Genomic DNA, 16,480 nt, shown 5'->3' with positions numbered 1-16,480 from the left:
GCCGCCTCAGCCGTGACTCGGGGGGCTACTACCACCCGGCCCGCCTGAGCGCCGCGCTGTGGGGCCGCACCCGCCGCCTCCTATGGGCCAGCCCGCCCGGCCGCTGGCTCCGGGCCCGGGCCGAGCTGGAGTCGCCCGATGAGGACCCAGAGCGGCAGCAGGACGAGCAGGACGTGGAAGAGGACTACCACCTGGTGGGTGGCCTGGAGGAGGCAGCGTCCCAGGAAGAGGGTCAGGGATGCGGAGAGGGGCCCGGCCCACAGCACGTCCCAGAGCCAGCGGAGGAAGCACGTGACAGTAACATCGAAGGGGGCCTGGGCCTCAGCGCCCAGGGGCCGGCGGGCTCGGGGGGCAGCGCCGAGGCCCTGCTGAGCGACCTGCACGCCTTTGCTGGCAGCGCGGCCTGGGACGACAGCGCCGAAGCGGCTGGGGGCCAGGGCCTCCACGTCACCGCACTCTAAGAGCCAGCGTGGTGTCCCATCCCTGTCACTGTGCCTCTGTCTCCCGAGCTGCCCTGCCCTGGGCCCATCGTCACCCACACCCCCCCATGAAGTCTCAGACGATTGCTCCCCCACCAGTTCTGTCCCCAAACCTGTGCATCCCTGTCCCCACCAGGAAGGCCGCCCATCCCTAGGGGCACTGGGCAGCCATCTGAAATAAAACCCCTCTGGCCTTGTGACTCTGTGGTCCTGTAGTGACCCTTCCCATCTCTGAGCAGGGGCTCCTCTGGGCACAACCCCACCCGATCCTGCCCCCGGAAGTCCAAGGGAAGAGCCAGGTCAGTGCCATGATTCAATATTTTAATTCTCCAAGGGCACAGCGCAACTGCAGGCCAGCCGGGTGGCGAGGCCACTCCACGGACAGCCACAGCCTGTGGCCCTTCGCGGGCATGGTTCAGGGGCACAGCCACCCCCAACACAGACACGCTCTCACACACACTCACTCCTGTATCCCTAGACACACCTCCAGGTCTGCGGAACTGGCCCAGGGTCCCGCTTGCTCTCAGGGCCCCCCATCCTCCTAGCGGCCTGGGCGCCCACGGCCCCTCTTAGACTTCTTGGTCCCTGAGGGGGGTCGGATGGGGAGTGGGGCAGTGCTCGACGGTGGTGGCGGTGGCGGTGGCGGCGGCAGGAGAGGAGGTAGAGGGGGCTCCGTGGGCTCCAGTGGGCCAGAGCTGGGCCGGAATCCCTCAAAGGGCAAGAACTTCAGGGGGCTGCAGGGGAAACCAAGGATTGAGTCAGCACGTGCTGGCACTGGGGTCAGAGGGCCGACGTCCCCCCCACCCAGGCACAGAGGCCGTGAGGTAGAGTGCCCAGCCAGGCAGCCCCTGCCACAAGGGGTCCCCGAGGGGTGGATGGGAAAACAGAGACTAGAACTGAGATGCAGCCCTGGGGTCGGCTGGCAGAGTGAAAGCTAGAACCGGCCTCCTGCCCCAGCTACACACTCCCCTCTGGCCTGTGGTACCTGACCGGGGTCCGGGGGCTGCTGTTGAGGCGCCTGGGGGAGCGCAGCTTGGGCTGGAAGGAGAAGCCCTCCTTGATGCTGTCCAGGACGGAGGGTGCCACGTACGTGAAGCCCTGGGGCGAGGAGGGGGGGGGCGAAGGCAGGGCCAGATGACACTCAGTGTCCACCACTCCTTTGCCACAATCCTGCCTGGGCCCCCAGAGCCCTCAGGCCACCCAGGACCTCACCAGGAAGGCCTGGTTTGCGCTCTCACTGAGGGCCGTATCATCTGGACTGTCCACCGGCGTCTGCCGCGTGAAGTGGGTGTCAAACTGGCTCACATCCTCCTCTGACTGCTGTGGGAAGACCCGAACGGGGAGGATCGTTAGGGGGCATCCAAGATGGGTCCTCCACCTGCCCCCAGACCAATGGGTCCTCCACTTACCAGAGAGGGCCTGAAAGGGGGGTCTACGCGGCGAGCCAGGAGGTCATCCCAATTAATATGCCGGAAGAAGGGGTGCCTCTGTGGGTAGAGGGCCCCCAAATATCTCATCATTTCACCCTCCTTGGCTCCTTCAGTAACTCCCTTCTGCCCTAAGGCCTTGCCTGCCTCCTGGCACCTTTGGGGGCTCAGGCCTGCCCCCTCCTGGTGGTCCCAGACCCACCTGCACATCAGCAGCATCCCCGGGGCCACCCCCGATCCGTTGGCTGGGATTCCGCTTCAGAAACTGCAGGGCAAGGGCAGAGGGGGAGGGTCTTGGGGAGAGGCACTGATTGTGTTCCTCCGTGTACCTGGGGGCTGGCTGGGCCGGGGAAAGGTGAGGTAGGGGTGTGTGTGTGTGTGTGTGTGTGTGTGTGTGTGGCAGTGGGGAGAAGGCCTCAGGAGTGTGGTCTCTACCTACTGACAACCTTAGGACTTCCAAGGTTTGGTCTAGTGGCCCTTCTGCATGAAGCCTTCGCAAAGGCGCCCGGTCGCTGGCATCATTCCAGGGCACTGCAGTGGGATCCAATCTCTGAGCCTAGCCGCCCACTTTTACCCCCAACGAATGCCTTCTTGATGGGAGAGCAGCTAGCTCATCATGCATGTTCTGTGCATTAGGACCTGGGACTAGGGATGTGTGCGGCAGGGTCAGCAGCTGGTCTGCAACAGAGTGAAGGCCCGAGCTCAGCGTCTTGGACCCCAAGTCAGTGCTCCTTCATCCCAAAGGCATACTGTGCAGGCAGGGCTGTCCCATAGTCCAGAGAAACTCAGGATTCCATGCAGGGCCTAGAAGACACTGGGGGCTGGACCAGGGGCAGGAGGGAGCCCACCTTTTTGACAAGGTCCCGGGCATCAGGGGTGAGGTAGGGGGGCAGAATCAGCTTCCCTTTGATGATCTTGTCCATGGTTTTCTTCCGGTTCTCCGCAGTGAAGGGTGGCTGGAGAAGGCAGAGGGTGAGACTTGGGGGCCTCCCCCCAGGCCCTGGCCTTGCCCCTGCCCCAGGATGGGGACCCCCTCCCACCCCCCTCCTCACCCCCCTTCCTCCCAAGGAGGCTGGACTTGCCGATCCAGTGAGCATGTCATACATCAGGGCCCCCAGGCTCCACCAGTCCACTGCCCGGTTGTGGCCGCTGCGTACCAGAATCTCAGGGGCCCTGGCGGCCAGGGGAAACCACCAGTCGGGCCGGGCCCTTCCTGGCAGTCCTCCCGATCCCTGGTCCCAGCCAGCTGCAGCTTACATGTACTCAATGGTGCCACAGAAAGTGTGGGTGACAGCACCCTCGTGGATCGACTCCTTGCACAGACCAAAGTCTGTCAGTTTGATGTGGCCTGAGGAAGATGTTGGGGGGTGGTCAGGGCCCCGGGCCACGCGTGGCTCCTCGGCCCTCCCTGCAGAGTCCGACCCAGCACAAGCGGCGGCAGGGGCGGGGCACGCGTGCGCACCCTGGCCGCTGAGCATGATGTTCTCAGGTTTGAGGTCCCGGTAGATGATGCCTTGGGAGTGGAGATGGCCCAGGGCCAGCGTGATCTCCGCCAGGTAGAAACTGCAGAGACAGGACGGGGTGAAAGCAAGGTGTGGGGTTGGGCTCCAGGGGGGGGATGTGTCCCTGGAGCCCCTCCAGAGAGGCAGGAAGTTAACACCTACCAGGCCGTGTCTTCCAGGAAGATGCCCTCTCGCTCCAGATGCGTGAAGAGCTCACCGCCTGTGACACAAACACGTCAGCAGCTGCGTGCGGGACTAAGCGCCTTCGCTCTCTGAATCTCGCTTTCTTCTTGGGGAGAGTGGGACTCATCGTTCGGGCCCTACCTGCCTCACAGAGCTGCCGTGGGGATTCAATTCAATTCAGCAAACATCTACCGACGCCTACTCGGTGTCTGGCCCTGTCCGGGGTGAAGCTGGGGACACAGAGATGAAGAGACCCAGCCATCGCCCTCAGGATGCTTAGTCTAATGGGGAGACAGACAAGCACACAGGTGCTCGGACATGCCAGACTGAGGCAACGGCTCCCAGAGCTTAACGCAAAAAATCTCACAGAGGCGGCAAAACGACTCCCAATGTGAGGGGACACAGCCCGTGGTAACAATGAGAATCGAGGGGGTGCTGAGAGGGACATGGGAACTGGAGCTCGCAGGGGTCATCTGTGCAGACAGGACCGGGCGGGAAGAGGCCCCAACTGCTTCACGGCCAACAGGGGGCACCAGGCCAAGGAGGCCAGGCCTCATCGGGGCAGTTAGAAGGAGCCACGTAACTGAGAGTAGGAGCGCTGGGGACAATTCCATGCTGAGACGATGACCCTGGGAGTTCATGGAAGAGGGTGAGCTGAAGGCCTCAGGCCCAGTTAGGAAACCTGACCCTGGGAGGAGAGTGGAGAGGAGGGAGGACACTGCTGAGAATGAACCAGCGGGATCCGGGACCGACTAGACACAGGGCACACAGGAGAGAAGAGAAGGCCATGAACAGGTAGTGGAAATGGACAAAACGAGCCACTGGATTTCTGTACAAACTCCCACCGTTCCCGTCCACCCCAATACAGGTGAGGGACGCAATAGGTGCTGGACAGACGTTTGCTGAATGAATGAATGAAGGGACGGATGGACACACGGATGGATGGGTGTGGGGGTCCCCTAGCCATTCTACACACCACATCTCTCCGGGCTTCCCCCAGAGCTCCCAGTGCTTCCTGGCTGGTTCCCTGGCCCTGGTTCCCTGGCTGGGCCCCCGCTCATACCACTGAGGCACTCGAGGATGAGGTAGAGTTTGCCACCAGTCTGGAAGGCATAGGCCAGTTCCACAATGAAGGGGTGCTTCACTGACTCTAGAATGTTCCGTTCAGCCCGCGTGTGTGCTGTGTCCTTGGCGTTGCGCACAATTTTGGCCTGAAGAGGCAGGGAGCAATCAGAAGGTGGGCACCTCGGGAGCCTTTAGTCCCTCCAGCCATTACCCTTCTGCCACCTGTTATCGCTCGACTGTACTTCTCCATAACGCCGCTACCGGCGGTCATCCTTCTCAAGGACTGACTTATCCTCTAGAGCTACCTCTCCACTTTAGCAAGAATGGCACTGCAGGCAGATCATTCTTTACTGGGGGTGCTGTCTTGGACATCGCACGACGTTTAGCAGCAGCCCTGGCCTCTACCCACTGGATGCCAGCAGCACCCCTATTTAGTTGTGACTCAAAAATGTAGAGGCAGTATTGCCCACAGTTGGGAATTACTGCAAAACAACATAACCACAACTGACAACAAACCAGCCAAGGCCCAAGACAGGGGCCATCTCCTCCATCACGTTCACTACTGTCTTTCGGAAGCCTGGAGTTGTGCACGGAGAACAGCAGCTACCAAGCAAGGATTTGTTAGCTGAACAAATGACTCACCTTCCTCAGGACTTTCATGGCATATATTTTGCCCAAGTTGGTGCCCTGCACCTTTCGCACTTGGAACACCTGTAGGGCAGGGGAGACAGGATCAACCTCCCTCTCCACATCCTACCTCCCAAAAGCTCCACCCTGAAGCTCTGGCATTGAGACCAAGAGGCCTAGGCCCACCCAAGGGTGGGGCAGTAAAGATGTCAAGTCTGATTCTGAGAGGATCTGCCTTTCCCTCCTTTATGTTTGCACCTCAGCGTTCTACGGAGGCGCGGCGGATTTACAAGTCTAATTTGTTTTGAGACCCTCTGCGGCTGGAAGACTGAGGCAGGGAGATGAGCGAGGAAGGAGGGCCAGTACCTTGCCATAGCCCCCCTTGCCCAGCACACGCAGCAGCTCAAAGCAGTGGGGCCCGATGCGCTCGGGGCCCTGGTTCACACTGGTCTCAGTGAGCTCCATCTCCTCACAGTGTCCCACACACCTAGTGACACAAGAAGTTAATGGGGGCAAGGCTCCGGTACTCCCCGTGTCTCCCTCCCCAGCCCATACCCTCCTCCCCCAACACAACCCTCACTCACTCCAGGCCAGCCGCCCTCGACTCGGCAAGGGGACACACGTCCTGTGAGAAACCGCGGGGTAAGAGCCAAGGAAGGCACCGGGACCCTCCCCCTCAAGCTGGACTACTTGGCCCAGGAGAGGAGGGGGTCAGGAATGGGAGCTGGCGGGCGATGGGCCAGCACTGGGGAGGAAAGGCCGAGGGCAGAAAAGGGAGACCCGGGGTAAGGGCTGGGTCCTGGAACACACGTCGGGGTGAGTGAGGGTGGGTTAGAGCTTAACAGGGGCCGGGCTCTGAGACGCTCTGGCTGGGGGAGCCAAGGCGATTTCACCGCCTGGAGGATGGCATCGGCTCCGGGATCAAGCCGAGCCCGGGAGGACCACTCACCGAGGGGCTCAACTCTGGCTCGCCCTCGCTGCCTTCCTCCGTCTCCAGGTCCAGGTCAAACACCGCCGCCATAGCGGCGCCGGCCCGGCGGGCCCTTCGGCCCGTGCTCGGCCGCGCTCAGACTGACAGCTCGGAGGGCGGGGCGGGGGAGGCTGTACGTTATCACTCCGCGACCGCGGCCGCGCGCACCGGTGACGCCTGAGGAGCCCCCCTCCCCCAGCAGGCTGCTTAGTCTGGCAGGGCGAAAAGATGGCGCCTGGCGCAAGGCCTCTCGGGAACTGTAGTTCCAGAGTGCCAGGCTGCTAAAGCCAGTTTAACACCCTTTGACGGGACGCTCAGTCTTCCCAGCACTGCTCCCCGGGGCCGGCACCGGACAAGGGCAGCCTGAAAGGCGCTCATCTTGGTTCTGGGAAGAGTTTGAGTTTGGATTGGGCAGAAGCACATGCAGGTATGGGTGTAAATTTAATCCCCAGTCCGGTTTAAGCCGTGCGCTGGCTGGGTGGCTGGCTGGCTGGGTGCTGGCTGGGTGGCGAAAGGCAGGTCGCATCTCTCTGTTCGCCCCCGAGAGGCGGCTGCATCAGTCTCCCTAACGTGACACGTGCCTCAAAGACCCTGCCAATCAGAGCATTTACTGGGTGACTGCTCCACGCTCAGGTCACGGCTGGGCTTTTTTTTCCCCAGGTTCTTGTCAGAAAGGGTTTGGGTCTCATTGATCCTCCTGTAAATATGGGTTTGTGCTGGAGTTTGCTACATTGCCAATTTAAGTACATTTAGTAATTTTGCTACCTGGTGCAGAAGAGGCACTTAATAAAACTTCGTTAAAGGAATGAAAGAAAGAATGAATGAATACACCAAACCTGTCTGTGACTTTAGATTTGGGCATGGATTCTCATTGAATAGGGATCTGTAGGGGTGAATTTGGGCCACCCCAGGTCTTGGGTGAGTTCTGACTGTTGGGGGCTGTCTGGATGTGCATTCCAGTTGGGTGGGAAGGCTAAATATGACCTCAGTTAGACGGAACTCAGGAGTCTCCAGGCTGGAGGAAGGTTATTTGGTTGGCTGTGGCCCTCTGGTTGTAATCCCACCCTCCAGAGACCCTCAGGTTTGGGTCCCGCTGTGAGTGACCGTGGCAGGCCCCTGCTCACGGTCAACACAGAGGCCTGGCCAGGATGGTGTTTTATCCTTAGCTCTAGGTACCACAGGTATCCCCTAGCCACCTCTCCGTCCTCCCTTCCCCAACTCCCATCTAGCTGAGCCTGAGAGGTGGTGTCCCAGTCCCAAGAACCAGATGCAGACTTTTCATTAGTTCATAAGCCTTTATTTGGAGAGGGATGCTTGTGCAGTTAGCCACAGCTGCTGTGCTACACAGGGGCAGAGTTATTGAAGCGGACTCCCCACGATCAGGAAGGGAGTGTAGACTCTTCCCTGATAATGCTGGTTCGTTACGCCAGAGGCCAAAGCACCAAAGCTTGGTGGAGAAGGTGCGTGCTGCCTGGGAGGGGGCGTTCACTCATCTTAAGGCCACATATGAATGAGGGCAGGGAGGTGAGTGGGGTTTAGAAGCTGAGTGGGCACATAAGACTTAGTAAAAGCAGAAACCTGGACCTTGTATCTTGTCCCTTGACCCTCCAGCTACCGCGGAGTGACCTTGAGGCAGTGGTTGTCCCTCTCGGAGCCTGCCTCCTCATCTGTAGAATGGGGCAATAGTGTCTGCCTCGGGAGATGGTTCCGGCTGAACCCAGGCCACCTGCTTCTATTTCTCAGGCCAAACGAGTCAGGCAGGGCACTGCCAAAAGTTGTCAGCAGGCTCTAGAAATATCCTGGAATTTGCTAACTGAGGGTTGCGAGTAAGAGGACGGGGCGTTTCGTCTCAGGCTTTTGTGGGATTTGTCCAAGGCCAGGGGCCAGCCAGCTTCTCTCATCCCGTAGACTGCAGGAAAAGAGACAGACCTGGAGGGATGACAGAGAGGGGCTAAGTTTGGGCCCACTCCCACCTCCCTGCGGTGTGTGTGCGAGCCTGTGCGTGTGTATGTGCGCACCTGTTGTTTTCTCCATAGCTAGACTCGTGGGGCAGGACTGGGGCTTTTGGGCTGGACTGACAGCAAGAGGGGCCTGTGCCCCCCCCCCCGATACTTTCTTTTGTGGCCCTCAAGCTCGGGAGGCCTTCATGCCAAATGGCCCTGCCACTCTGGAACAGACCTGAGGCCTTGGCGTGGGCCCGGCCAGGGTTGGGGCAGGGTTACAGGAACCGAGAGGCACTATTTGAAGTGGGACAGGAAGTGGGCAACAGGGTAGTGGGGCCCATCGATGCCCAGACCCTGGCAGAGGCCCAGCAGGCGGAGGCGAGCCTCAGCCGGGCTGGACCCAGCACAGGCCACGCTACAGTAGGGCTCCTCGTATTCACCCTGCTCCAGGATCTCCTCCAGCAAATTGAAGCGCAGCAGGCCCTGGTCATGAAGAGCCTGCAGGGTCTCACGGCTGGAGGTGGAATTGAGCACCTGCAGGTGCTGGGACATCAGGCACATGACCCCCACCAGGTGGCCACGGGCACGTGGGTGGGTGGGCAAGGCAGGCCGCAGGCCGCAGGCCACCATAGCTGCCGCCAGCAGCAGGTCCACGCCGTAGAGCTCCAGGATCCAGTCTCTCAGGTAGAAGCCACCCATTCGAGGGTTGATCTCGATGAGTTTTGGCCCAGCCCCAGTCAGCTTGAGCTCCACGTTGAACACCCCATCCAGCAGCCCGCAGCCCAGGCAACAGCGGAAGGCTGCCTGCACCAGCTGGGCCTCCTGCTCCGGTGCCAGCCCCGTGGGCATGCAGGCTGCCGTCTCAGTGAAGCCGGGCAGCCTCGTGGGGCCGTTGTCGGAGACGAAGGCGGCCAACAGTCGCCCACCAAACAACACCAGGTCCACATCGTGCTCGGTGCCCTCAACGAACTCCATGAGCAGCATGGCGTTGCCCCAGCCCAGCCCGATGCCGGGGTGGTCAGCCTCCCCCTGCAGGTCGCGGGCGACCCGGGAGAAGTGTTCGTGGCACTGTGGCGCGTCCTCCACCAGCCGCACACCCACTGCACCTGCCCCGAACTCCAGCTTCATGACCCCTGGCAGGGGCACCTGGTGGACGGCCTTCTCCACATCGGCCTCGCTCTCCAGCGGGCAGCAGGGCACAGCGTGGAGCGAGGGCGCAGGCCAGGGCGGGCCCTGACAGCGCAACAGGTGCAGCTGCGTGCAGCTCTTCTGCTTGGCCAAGCGCATGGCAGCCGGGGGGCTGCAGGGCAGACCCAGCTCCTGGCAGAGCAAGGCCGTGAGCACCAGGCAGTCATCCCAGTAGGAGAAGCAGCCGTCCAGCTGCAGGCCACGTGCCCGCACCAGTTCTGCCAGCAGCCGTGCATTCTCTTCATCCCGCCGGTGCTCTGTCACGTCGAAGTGGATGAACGTCTGCACCAGCTGGGATGCAAAGTGGTTGGGGTCCGACTCCACCAGGTGCAGCTGCAGAAACCACCAGAACACAACACACCCAGGTCAGCCTGTGCTGGACACTGGGGCGACTGGATGGGGCCTAGAACCTGGTTTTGGCCCTCAGGGGAGCCCCAGTTCTACGGGCTCAAAAAATACCTGTTGATGATTGACTAAATGGAAGATGCCGAGTTCGCACACCTAGCCCAGCCTGGAGGGGAGGAAGGGCAGCCGTAAGGAGACAATGCTTAGGCCGGGAGCTTAGCCTCAGCCAGAGGGAAGATGGCGGCCCGAGGGAAAGGGTGTGTTCTGGGTGGGAGGGGGCTGGAGCGAAGAGCGAGAGAGAGCGGGCTGGTGGGCCCCTGCCCACTCTGACCAGAGACTGTAGGGAAACTACCAGGGTTGGGGGTTGGGACAGGTGGCCTGGTGTCTTCGGGCATCATGCTCTTGGTCGTCATTCACCCAAAGATTTCTGACCCTGGGTGTGCCCATGGAGGAATCCAGTGGGGCCCTGTGCCCCAAATCTCACTGCCCGCTGGGGGAACACAGACACAAAGCGGCTGGTTCCCAGGGCTGAGGCTGCTCCTGAGAGGGGAGGGTGGCTGTGAGCACTGTAACACTTGGCAGCAAGAGGAGTGGAAAGACATTCCAAGTGGACAGCACAATGTGCAAGGCAGGAAGTGAAGAGGCAATAGGAATGGCTGGAGGGTCGGATCCCCAAGGACATGTCCTACTGTGGAAGAGGGGAGAGGAGGTCATTGTGGTGATGAAGGCCCGGAAGAACCTGGCCTCTGTTTTCTTATCTGCTCGGTGGGGGATAAGAATGCCTACTCTGCCGGCTTGGCCATGGCGCCACATTCTTCAACGTGAGGCCCCTGCTGTGAACTTGATTCGGGATCTGGAAGCCGCTTCCCGGGCACACCCTCCTCATGCCCTCAGGAATTCAACCTCCAAGGGCTGGCCCTTCCTGCAGGACAGGGCCAGGCTCCTTAGCCTGGCATGCAGGGTCCCGGTTCTGGTACTAACCGTGAATGACGCCCCCCCCCCCACTGCCCATCTGCGCTGGGCTCTTTTTGCCCTGGAGGGCTCTGTGCCCTCCCTGGGGTCCTCTTTCACCTGGGTGGGACAGAATTCGGCCAGAGGCCAAGAAGAGTTTAGACTTCTGGGGAACCTGGGTGGCTCAGTCCATTAACAGTCTGCCTTTGGCTCAGTTCATGATCTTGGGGTCCTGGGGTGGAGCCCCTGCATCTGGCTCCCTGCTCAGCGGGGAGCCAGCTTCTCCCTCTCCCTCTGCTGCTCTCCCCCCCTTATACTCTCTCGCTCTCTCTCAAATAAATAAATAAATAAATAAATAAAATCTTCAAAAACAAAAGGGGGGGCGCCTGGGTGGCTCAGCCATGAAGTGTCTGCCTTTGGCTCAGGTCACGATCCCAGAGTCCTGGGATCGAGCCTCGTGTCAGGTTCCCTGCTTGGTGGGAAGCCTACCTCTCCCTCTCCCACTCCCCCTGCTTGTATTCCCTCTCTTGCTGTCTCTCTCTCTGTCAAATAAATAAATAAAATATTTTTTAAAATAAAATTAAAAAAGACTTGGGGAGGCTGGGTGGCTTAGCCGGTTAAGCGTCTGCCTTCGACTCAGGTCATGATCCCAGGGTCCAGGAATGGAGTCCTGCATCAGGCTCCTTGCTCAGCAGGGAGCCTGCTTCTCTCTCTGCCTGCCGCTCCCCCTGCTTGTGCTCTCTCTCTCTGGCAAATAAATAAATAAAATCTTTAAAATAAATAAATAATAAAAAACAAGAGACTTCAAACTTCTAACCTGGACGGGCAGGGGCCCCGATCCGTACTCCTGGGCTCTAGAGCCCCTAGCGGACACGCCCAACGCAGGCTCTGCCCGCCCCAACCCCTCACCGCCCCGCCCCAGCCCCTCACCGCCCCGCCCCAGCCCCTCACCGCCCCTGCGCCCGCGGCACCGCCTCCAGTACGGCGGCCGGGACTCCGGGCCGGCCCCGCCCCTCGCCCCGCCCACCTTGAGCCCGTAGTCGCGCGCCGCCTCCCACACGAACTTCTTGCTGACGCCGCCCGCGCCGATCAGCAGCAGCTGCTTGCCCTCCATGAGGCAGTGCGCAGACCGCCGCAGCATGGTTTCCACGAGCGGCGCCGCCGCCGAGTCCTCGGCCGCCGAGCGCGGGTGCTGCGCGGCCCACAGCCCCTCGAGCGCGCCGCACGCCTCCAGACACAGGCCGCCGTTCAGCTCCAGGGCCACGGGGGTCAGCGCGCGGCCCTCGACCGTCAGCGCGAAGTCTACGCCTGGGCCGGGCGAGGGGCGCGGGCTCAGCGCGGGCTGCCCTGCGGCCTCGGGCCCCTCCCCGGCCCCGGCCCGGGCCTTCTGCACTCACCGAGGAAGTCTGTGCGGGCCCGGCGCCCGCCGCGCTGCTCCGCGCTCAGGCCGGCCTCCAGGGCCAGCACGGCGGCCAGCGCGGCCTCGGCCGCTGTCTTGACGCGCTGTCGCACGACCGCCACCTGTCCCGTCTCACCCAGGCCACAGCGAGCCAGTGCCACCTCCAGCGTCTGTGGCAAGGAGCTCCGGTGCCGCAGAGGCCGGTCCTGACGGCCCACGCTGCACACCACCTGGGCAGGGTGTGGCTGAGGGTGTTGGCCCAGGAGGAGCCGTCCCAGGACTAACACACCCCCCACCCACCCACTGCCCCTGCACACCTACCCTTGTGCCAAGATCCAGGCCAGACCTCCACTGTGACTTTCACTGCACAAACCACTTTCCCCTGCCACTGCCCACCTGGTCCTTCAGACCTTAAGGGCATTCTACCCAGGCTTCCAGGCCCAGCTGAGGTCTCCGCTCCCTGAAGGCTCCAAGCACGCTTGCTCCTAGCTCCTGCAGGCCAGGGGCCTGTGCCACCCTGGTGTGCCCACCCCCCTAGACCTCCATAAGGGCAGGGCTCAGAGACTCCCTCAGGTTGACTCAGAGCTGTGTTCCCAGGAGGGTCCTCAAGCTGCCTTGAGTTCCCTAGCTTGGAGGCCCCTCTTAAAGGACTCCAGACACTGGCGGTTCAGGGACCCTGGGTCAGCCTCTTCTCTGAGTGTGAGCTCCCTGGAAAGAGGATTCAGCCCTGGGCCCTGGTACCCTACCCTGAGGTAGGAAGGGTGGAAAGGGAGGGAAAAAGCGTCAGACCCAGGAGTCCTCCTAGAGGCCACCAGGATTCCCCCCAAAGATTATGTCTTCTCTCTGCCCGGGACCCTCAGCAGTGCGTTAGGGCTGGGCTGGGCTGGGGTGTGGCAGCAGGGTCAGGACCTAACGCTGGGCCATGCTCACCTTGCTCAGCAGGGGCCTGTCACCTTGAGTCCGACACACCACAGCACAGATCCGCACGGCCAGCTCAGGGCCAGGTGGGGGACTGCCTGGAGAAAAACAGTGAGGCCTGAGCCCGGCACACAGCAGCCAGGCGGGAGCCAAGCTGCCACTCCTGGCTGGCCCAGGGGACTCTCACCTGGGAAGGGCAGCCGGGCAGGTGGGCACACAGCCTCCACCAGGACACTCTCCTCCTCCTCCAGTTTCTCCAGCAACGCCAGCACCGTGTCCACCACCGTGCCCAGCTCCGCGCGTGGGCACACACGCAAGGCCTGCCGCCCCCGCCAGCGCCAGCCACTCAGCTTCACAGCCACCTGCCACAGGGAGGGGAAGGGGGCCTCCTTACTACCCCGCGTACCTGTGGGCTACCGTAGGGTCCAATGTGTAAACTCAGGTAAGAAGGGAGGGGATTGCCACAGAGAGAGACGCCAGCAGTAGTGCTCAAAGCTGGGGACAGCTTCCCAGCAGGACTTGGTAACCACCCGTGGGTCCCATCCTGCTGGCATCTGGACAGACCTCGGAGGCAGGAGCCTTTTACCTGCAGGGCATCACCCAGGGCCCCGGAGTGCAGAAAGGCCCCTACTTCCTCCTTCACCAGCGTCTCCTGGCCCTCTTTGCCACTCAGCTCCACCATCCGTACGCCCGGGCTAGCATCCCCTCCCCGCAGCAGTGCCGGTGGCTTATAGGTGAAAGCCAGGGTGGCCGGCACAGCCACACCACCCTGCTGAGCCAGCAGTCGCCTTGTCAGCAGCCTGTCCTCCAGCAGCCGGGCCAGCTCAGCCGAGGCTCCTGTGGGGCAGGTCAGGTCACGGGCAAGTTCAGCTGCCTCTCGACCCTGGCCAGGTCCCAGCCCCAGGCCCGCCAGGAAGTAGGTGGCTCGGCGTGGGGGGACAAAGTCCTCCAGGAATGTCAGGCCCCCTGGGTGGAAGCTCACAGCCTTAGAGACCAGCAGGACCGCCTCGCCCGGCTGTCCAGGTGCTGGCACCTTCGTCAGCCAAGCAGGGGACAGGCAGAGGAGCATGTTTCCTGTGGGCAGAAGGAGGAGGGTTGCTGGCCAGGGAAGGCCAGGGAAGGCTTAATGCCCCCGTGCCCTCCACCTCCAGCCCGGGGCCCTGGGTAGCGGGGGGCAGCTGCTCCCAGAACCCACCCCCACTCAGAGTGTGGCGGCTGGCCCAGTGGAATGCAAGCTGTTGCCAGGGTCAGTGGTTATTTCGGGATGTGGCTGGGCCAGGGCAGGGCTGCCCTTTCCATAGGAGCGGGTGGGGGAACTTGGGCACGTACTCACCCGGGCTCTGGACCCCACCCTCCAGCAGCACAGACAGAAAGGTGCTGGGGGATCCCAGAATGCATAAGGTCACCTCTGCACCAGGGCAGCCTGGGGGTGGGGTGGGGAGAACATTGCCAAGCTATCTTTCTACCTACCCTTCCCTGCCCCGTAGCCCCACCCTCCCCCCTGGGGCCCCCAGGTCCTTTCCAGCATGGGCTGAGAAGGGTGGAGAGGATAGAGAAGACACTGGAAAGGAAGAGGGAAGTTGCCTGCCCATCCCATCTGGGGAGGCTGGCCCCCTGCTCTCTGCAGCTAGCCTGGAAAGTACTGGAAGCTAGGTGACTGGAGACCTGGGTTCTAGCCTGGACTCTGACACTGACTTTCTCTGTGACCCATGGCCCCCATGCAGTACTGGGGTGGGGGGGTAGTCCCTGTGCCTCGGTTTCCCAGTCTGTGATTTTCATGTATTCTAGCTGTGAACCCTCTGTCCACACAAAACCTTTGTGGTCACCTAATCTATAAAACAGATATAGAAATAAATAAATAAAATATAAAGCAGGGGAGGAGTTTTGGGTCCCAACTGTTAGCTGCTTCCACAGCAGCTCCCAAGACACGTCTATAGAAGCTTTGGCTCCACAGACCGTCGATTACAAATCCCATGGCTGGGTTTTCTGGGGACGTTGATCTCTAACTTTACTGGTGCCAGATGCCCTTTGAAACAACGCTCGTCTGCCTGAGGTTGACTGGCCTTGCCTCCCTGGCTTCAGATCCAGCCAGAGCCTGGGGGAAGGGGCTGACCTTGACAAGGATGGGATGCAGGCTGGGCTGAGGGCACCTCCCCCCACCCAGGGATGCCTCCCCTCCCTGGAGCCCTTGGGCACCTGTGCGGGGCACCTGGCTGCGGTCCTGGGTCTCCGGAAGGCCAGCGTGCTGCAGACAGCTCTGCAGGAGGCTATAGTAGTAGACGGTCCAGGCCCGGGCCTCCACCCCCTCGAGCGAGCCCTTGCAGTCCAGGCCCACGTCCTGGCGCCAGGAGCCAGGGAAGGAGCCTGGGGGCGGCAGGCCAGAGCCTCCTCCCCATGGGCCCTCCTCTTCCTCCAGGTCCTTGGAGCCCAGGGGGCAGTCCCACTCAGGACCCAGCGGATCCAGGGAGAGCTGAGAGGGGCAGAAGGGGTGGGTCTTGGGCAGAGTGGGCAAAGGGCACGTTAAGTCACCCAAGGGGATAAGCCCTCCACACCCCTAACCTTGGGTTATGCTCAGGGCAGACACTGTCCTAGGAACCAGGAAGGGGTGGAGTTGGATTAGGGGGTGAAGGCCTGTCACCAGGAACATGTAGGTAGGGGTGCTTTGTAAACTGTAGGTGCCGTGCTCCGGGGGGCTGGGGGTAGAAAGCAATGTGCTGCTGGCTGGACCACTGCCCCCCATCCCACGCCAAGGTCGGCGCTAGCTTGGTTCACAGGACCAGAGATTTTGGTCTGTTTTGTTTATCGAAGCAGTCTTGGCACGCCATAAGCTGCTCAATAAAGGTTGACTGAGGACAGATGAATGAATGAACCAAGCAACCACCCTTGAGCTGTTCGCTTCTCTCTGGCCTCCGTAACCTATCTACTACCATCACGGAGCTCTGCCAAGACCTAAATGCGTAGATGAATCTTTCCACTGCCACCCAAATAGGGCTTGCGGACCTACTGTGTGCCCCGCCCTGTGCCAGGCATTGGTAGGGGTAAAAGCCAGTGCCCTTTTTTCAGATGTTCTGAGTCATGGAAATGCTTTCTTTGGATGAAATTTTACACCCCTGCCCCTCTCTGAGGCTGGCTGACTCCCACATGAGGCTGCTCAGAGGCTCTGTGTGGCCACAGGCGGGGACAGCGGTGGACCTGTCCTCCAGGGGACAGCCTGGCAACCTTGGGTAAGTTCTCTGGGCCTTGTGGAGGTGAGGCTGAGACTTCAGTCATGGGGAGACAGTATGCTGTGGCCAGGAGGGCAGGTCTGCGCCTGAGACCTGGGCTCAAATCCAGGCTGACCAGTTCCAAATTCTGAGCCTCGTGCCTTCTCTTAGAAGGTGTGTTCCAGAAAGAAGAAGAAGGTGCGTGTTCCCTGAGAGCCCAGACTGTGCATTCACTGCTATGTCCCCAAACCTACGATGGTGTCAGATGCATAGGAGGGGC

General features: G+C 61.3%; 3 protein-coding genes across 5 annotated transcripts; 1 reads left to right on the top strand and 2 right to left on the bottom strand.

The window, feature by feature from the left end:
• Positions 1-2: 2 nt before the first annotated feature.
• LOC121104737 (protein tyrosine phosphatase receptor type C-associated protein-like) lies at positions 3-679 on the top strand (the record flags this gene model as incomplete). The annotated part of the gene is made up of 1 exon (XM_040638782.1): positions 3-679. A coding segment is annotated over one exon (459 nt), but the record flags the coding sequence as incomplete, so codon positions are not given.
• Positions 680-783: 104 nt separating this feature from the next.
• Positions 784-6,452, bottom strand: RPS6KB2 (ribosomal protein S6 kinase B2). Of its 3 annotated transcripts, none has more exons than XM_040639516.1 (15): positions 6,233-6,452; positions 5,868-5,908; positions 5,650-5,770; positions 5,299-5,367; positions 4,655-4,802; positions 3,571-3,628; positions 3,369-3,469; positions 3,164-3,254; positions 2,989-3,079; positions 2,755-2,862; positions 2,109-2,171; positions 1,889-1,966; positions 1,692-1,796; positions 1,465-1,577; positions 784-1,213 (listed from the first exon to the last, which is right to left on the bottom strand). In XM_040639516.1, exons 1-15 carry the CDS (start codon positions 6,302-6,304, stop codon positions 1,021-1,023), a joined length of 1,452 nt encoding a protein of 483 aa, XP_040495450.1. In that variant the 5' UTR covers positions 6,305-6,452; the 3' UTR covers positions 784-1,020. The 3 variants fall into 3 exon arrangements, with proteins under 3 accessions (XP_040495450.1, XP_040495449.1, XP_040495451.1); XM_040639515.1 differs by having other exon boundaries at positions 1,692-1,799; positions 6,233-6,450; XM_040639517.1 differs by lacking the exon at positions 5,868-5,908 and having other exon boundaries at positions 1,692-1,799; positions 6,233-6,381.
• Positions 6,453-7,528: 1,076 nt separating this feature from the next.
• Positions 7,529-15,538, bottom strand: CARNS1 (carnosine synthase 1). The gene is made up of 8 exons (XM_040639511.1): positions 15,194-15,538; positions 14,331-14,420; positions 13,584-14,071; positions 13,185-13,359; positions 13,010-13,095; positions 12,078-12,309; positions 11,708-11,988; positions 7,529-9,717 (listed from the first exon to the last, which is right to left on the bottom strand). Exons 3-8 carry the CDS (start codon positions 14,064-14,066, stop codon positions 8,491-8,493), a joined length of 2,484 nt encoding a protein of 827 aa, XP_040495445.1. The 5' UTR covers positions 14,067-14,071; positions 14,331-14,420; positions 15,194-15,538; the 3' UTR covers positions 7,529-8,490.
• Between the last annotated feature and the right edge of the window lie 942 nt (positions 15,539-16,480).

This window comes from Ursus maritimus, unplaced genomic scaffold (assembly GCF_017311325.1).
Source record: "Ursus maritimus isolate PB19 unplaced genomic scaffold, ASM1731132v1 scaffold_23, whole genome shotgun sequence".
NCBI classification, from domain to species: domain Eukaryota; kingdom Metazoa; phylum Chordata; class Mammalia; order Carnivora; family Ursidae; genus Ursus; species Ursus maritimus.
This window is presented reverse-complemented; position numbering and strand designations above follow the sequence as displayed.

Coding starts and splice junctions, on each gene's coding strand:
- RPS6KB2 (XM_040639515.1), bottom strand. CDS start 6,304: ATGGCGGCGGTGTTTGACCTGGACCTGGAGACGGAGGAAGGCAGCGAG. Junction 5,368..5,649: donor GCAAGGGGGGCTATGGCAAG/GTACTGGCCCTC, acceptor CCTGCCCTACAG/GTGTTCCAAGTGCGAAAGGT. Junction 3,470..3,570: donor TTCCTGGAAGACACGGCCTG/GTAGGTGTTAAC, acceptor CTGTCTCTGCAG/TTTCTACCTGGCGGAGATCA.
- CARNS1 (XM_040639511.1), bottom strand. CDS start 14,066: ATGCTCCTCTGCCTGTCCCCTGCTTGGCTGACGAAGGTGCCAGCACCT. Junction 13,360..13,583: donor CCCTGGGTGATGCCCTGCAG/GTAAAAGGCTCC, acceptor TCCCTGTGGCAG/GTGGCTGTGAAGCTGAGTGG. Junction 9,718..11,707: donor CGCGCGACTACGGGCTCAAG/GTGGGCGGGGCG, acceptor TGGTTTCTGCAG/CTGCACCTGGTGGAGTCGGA.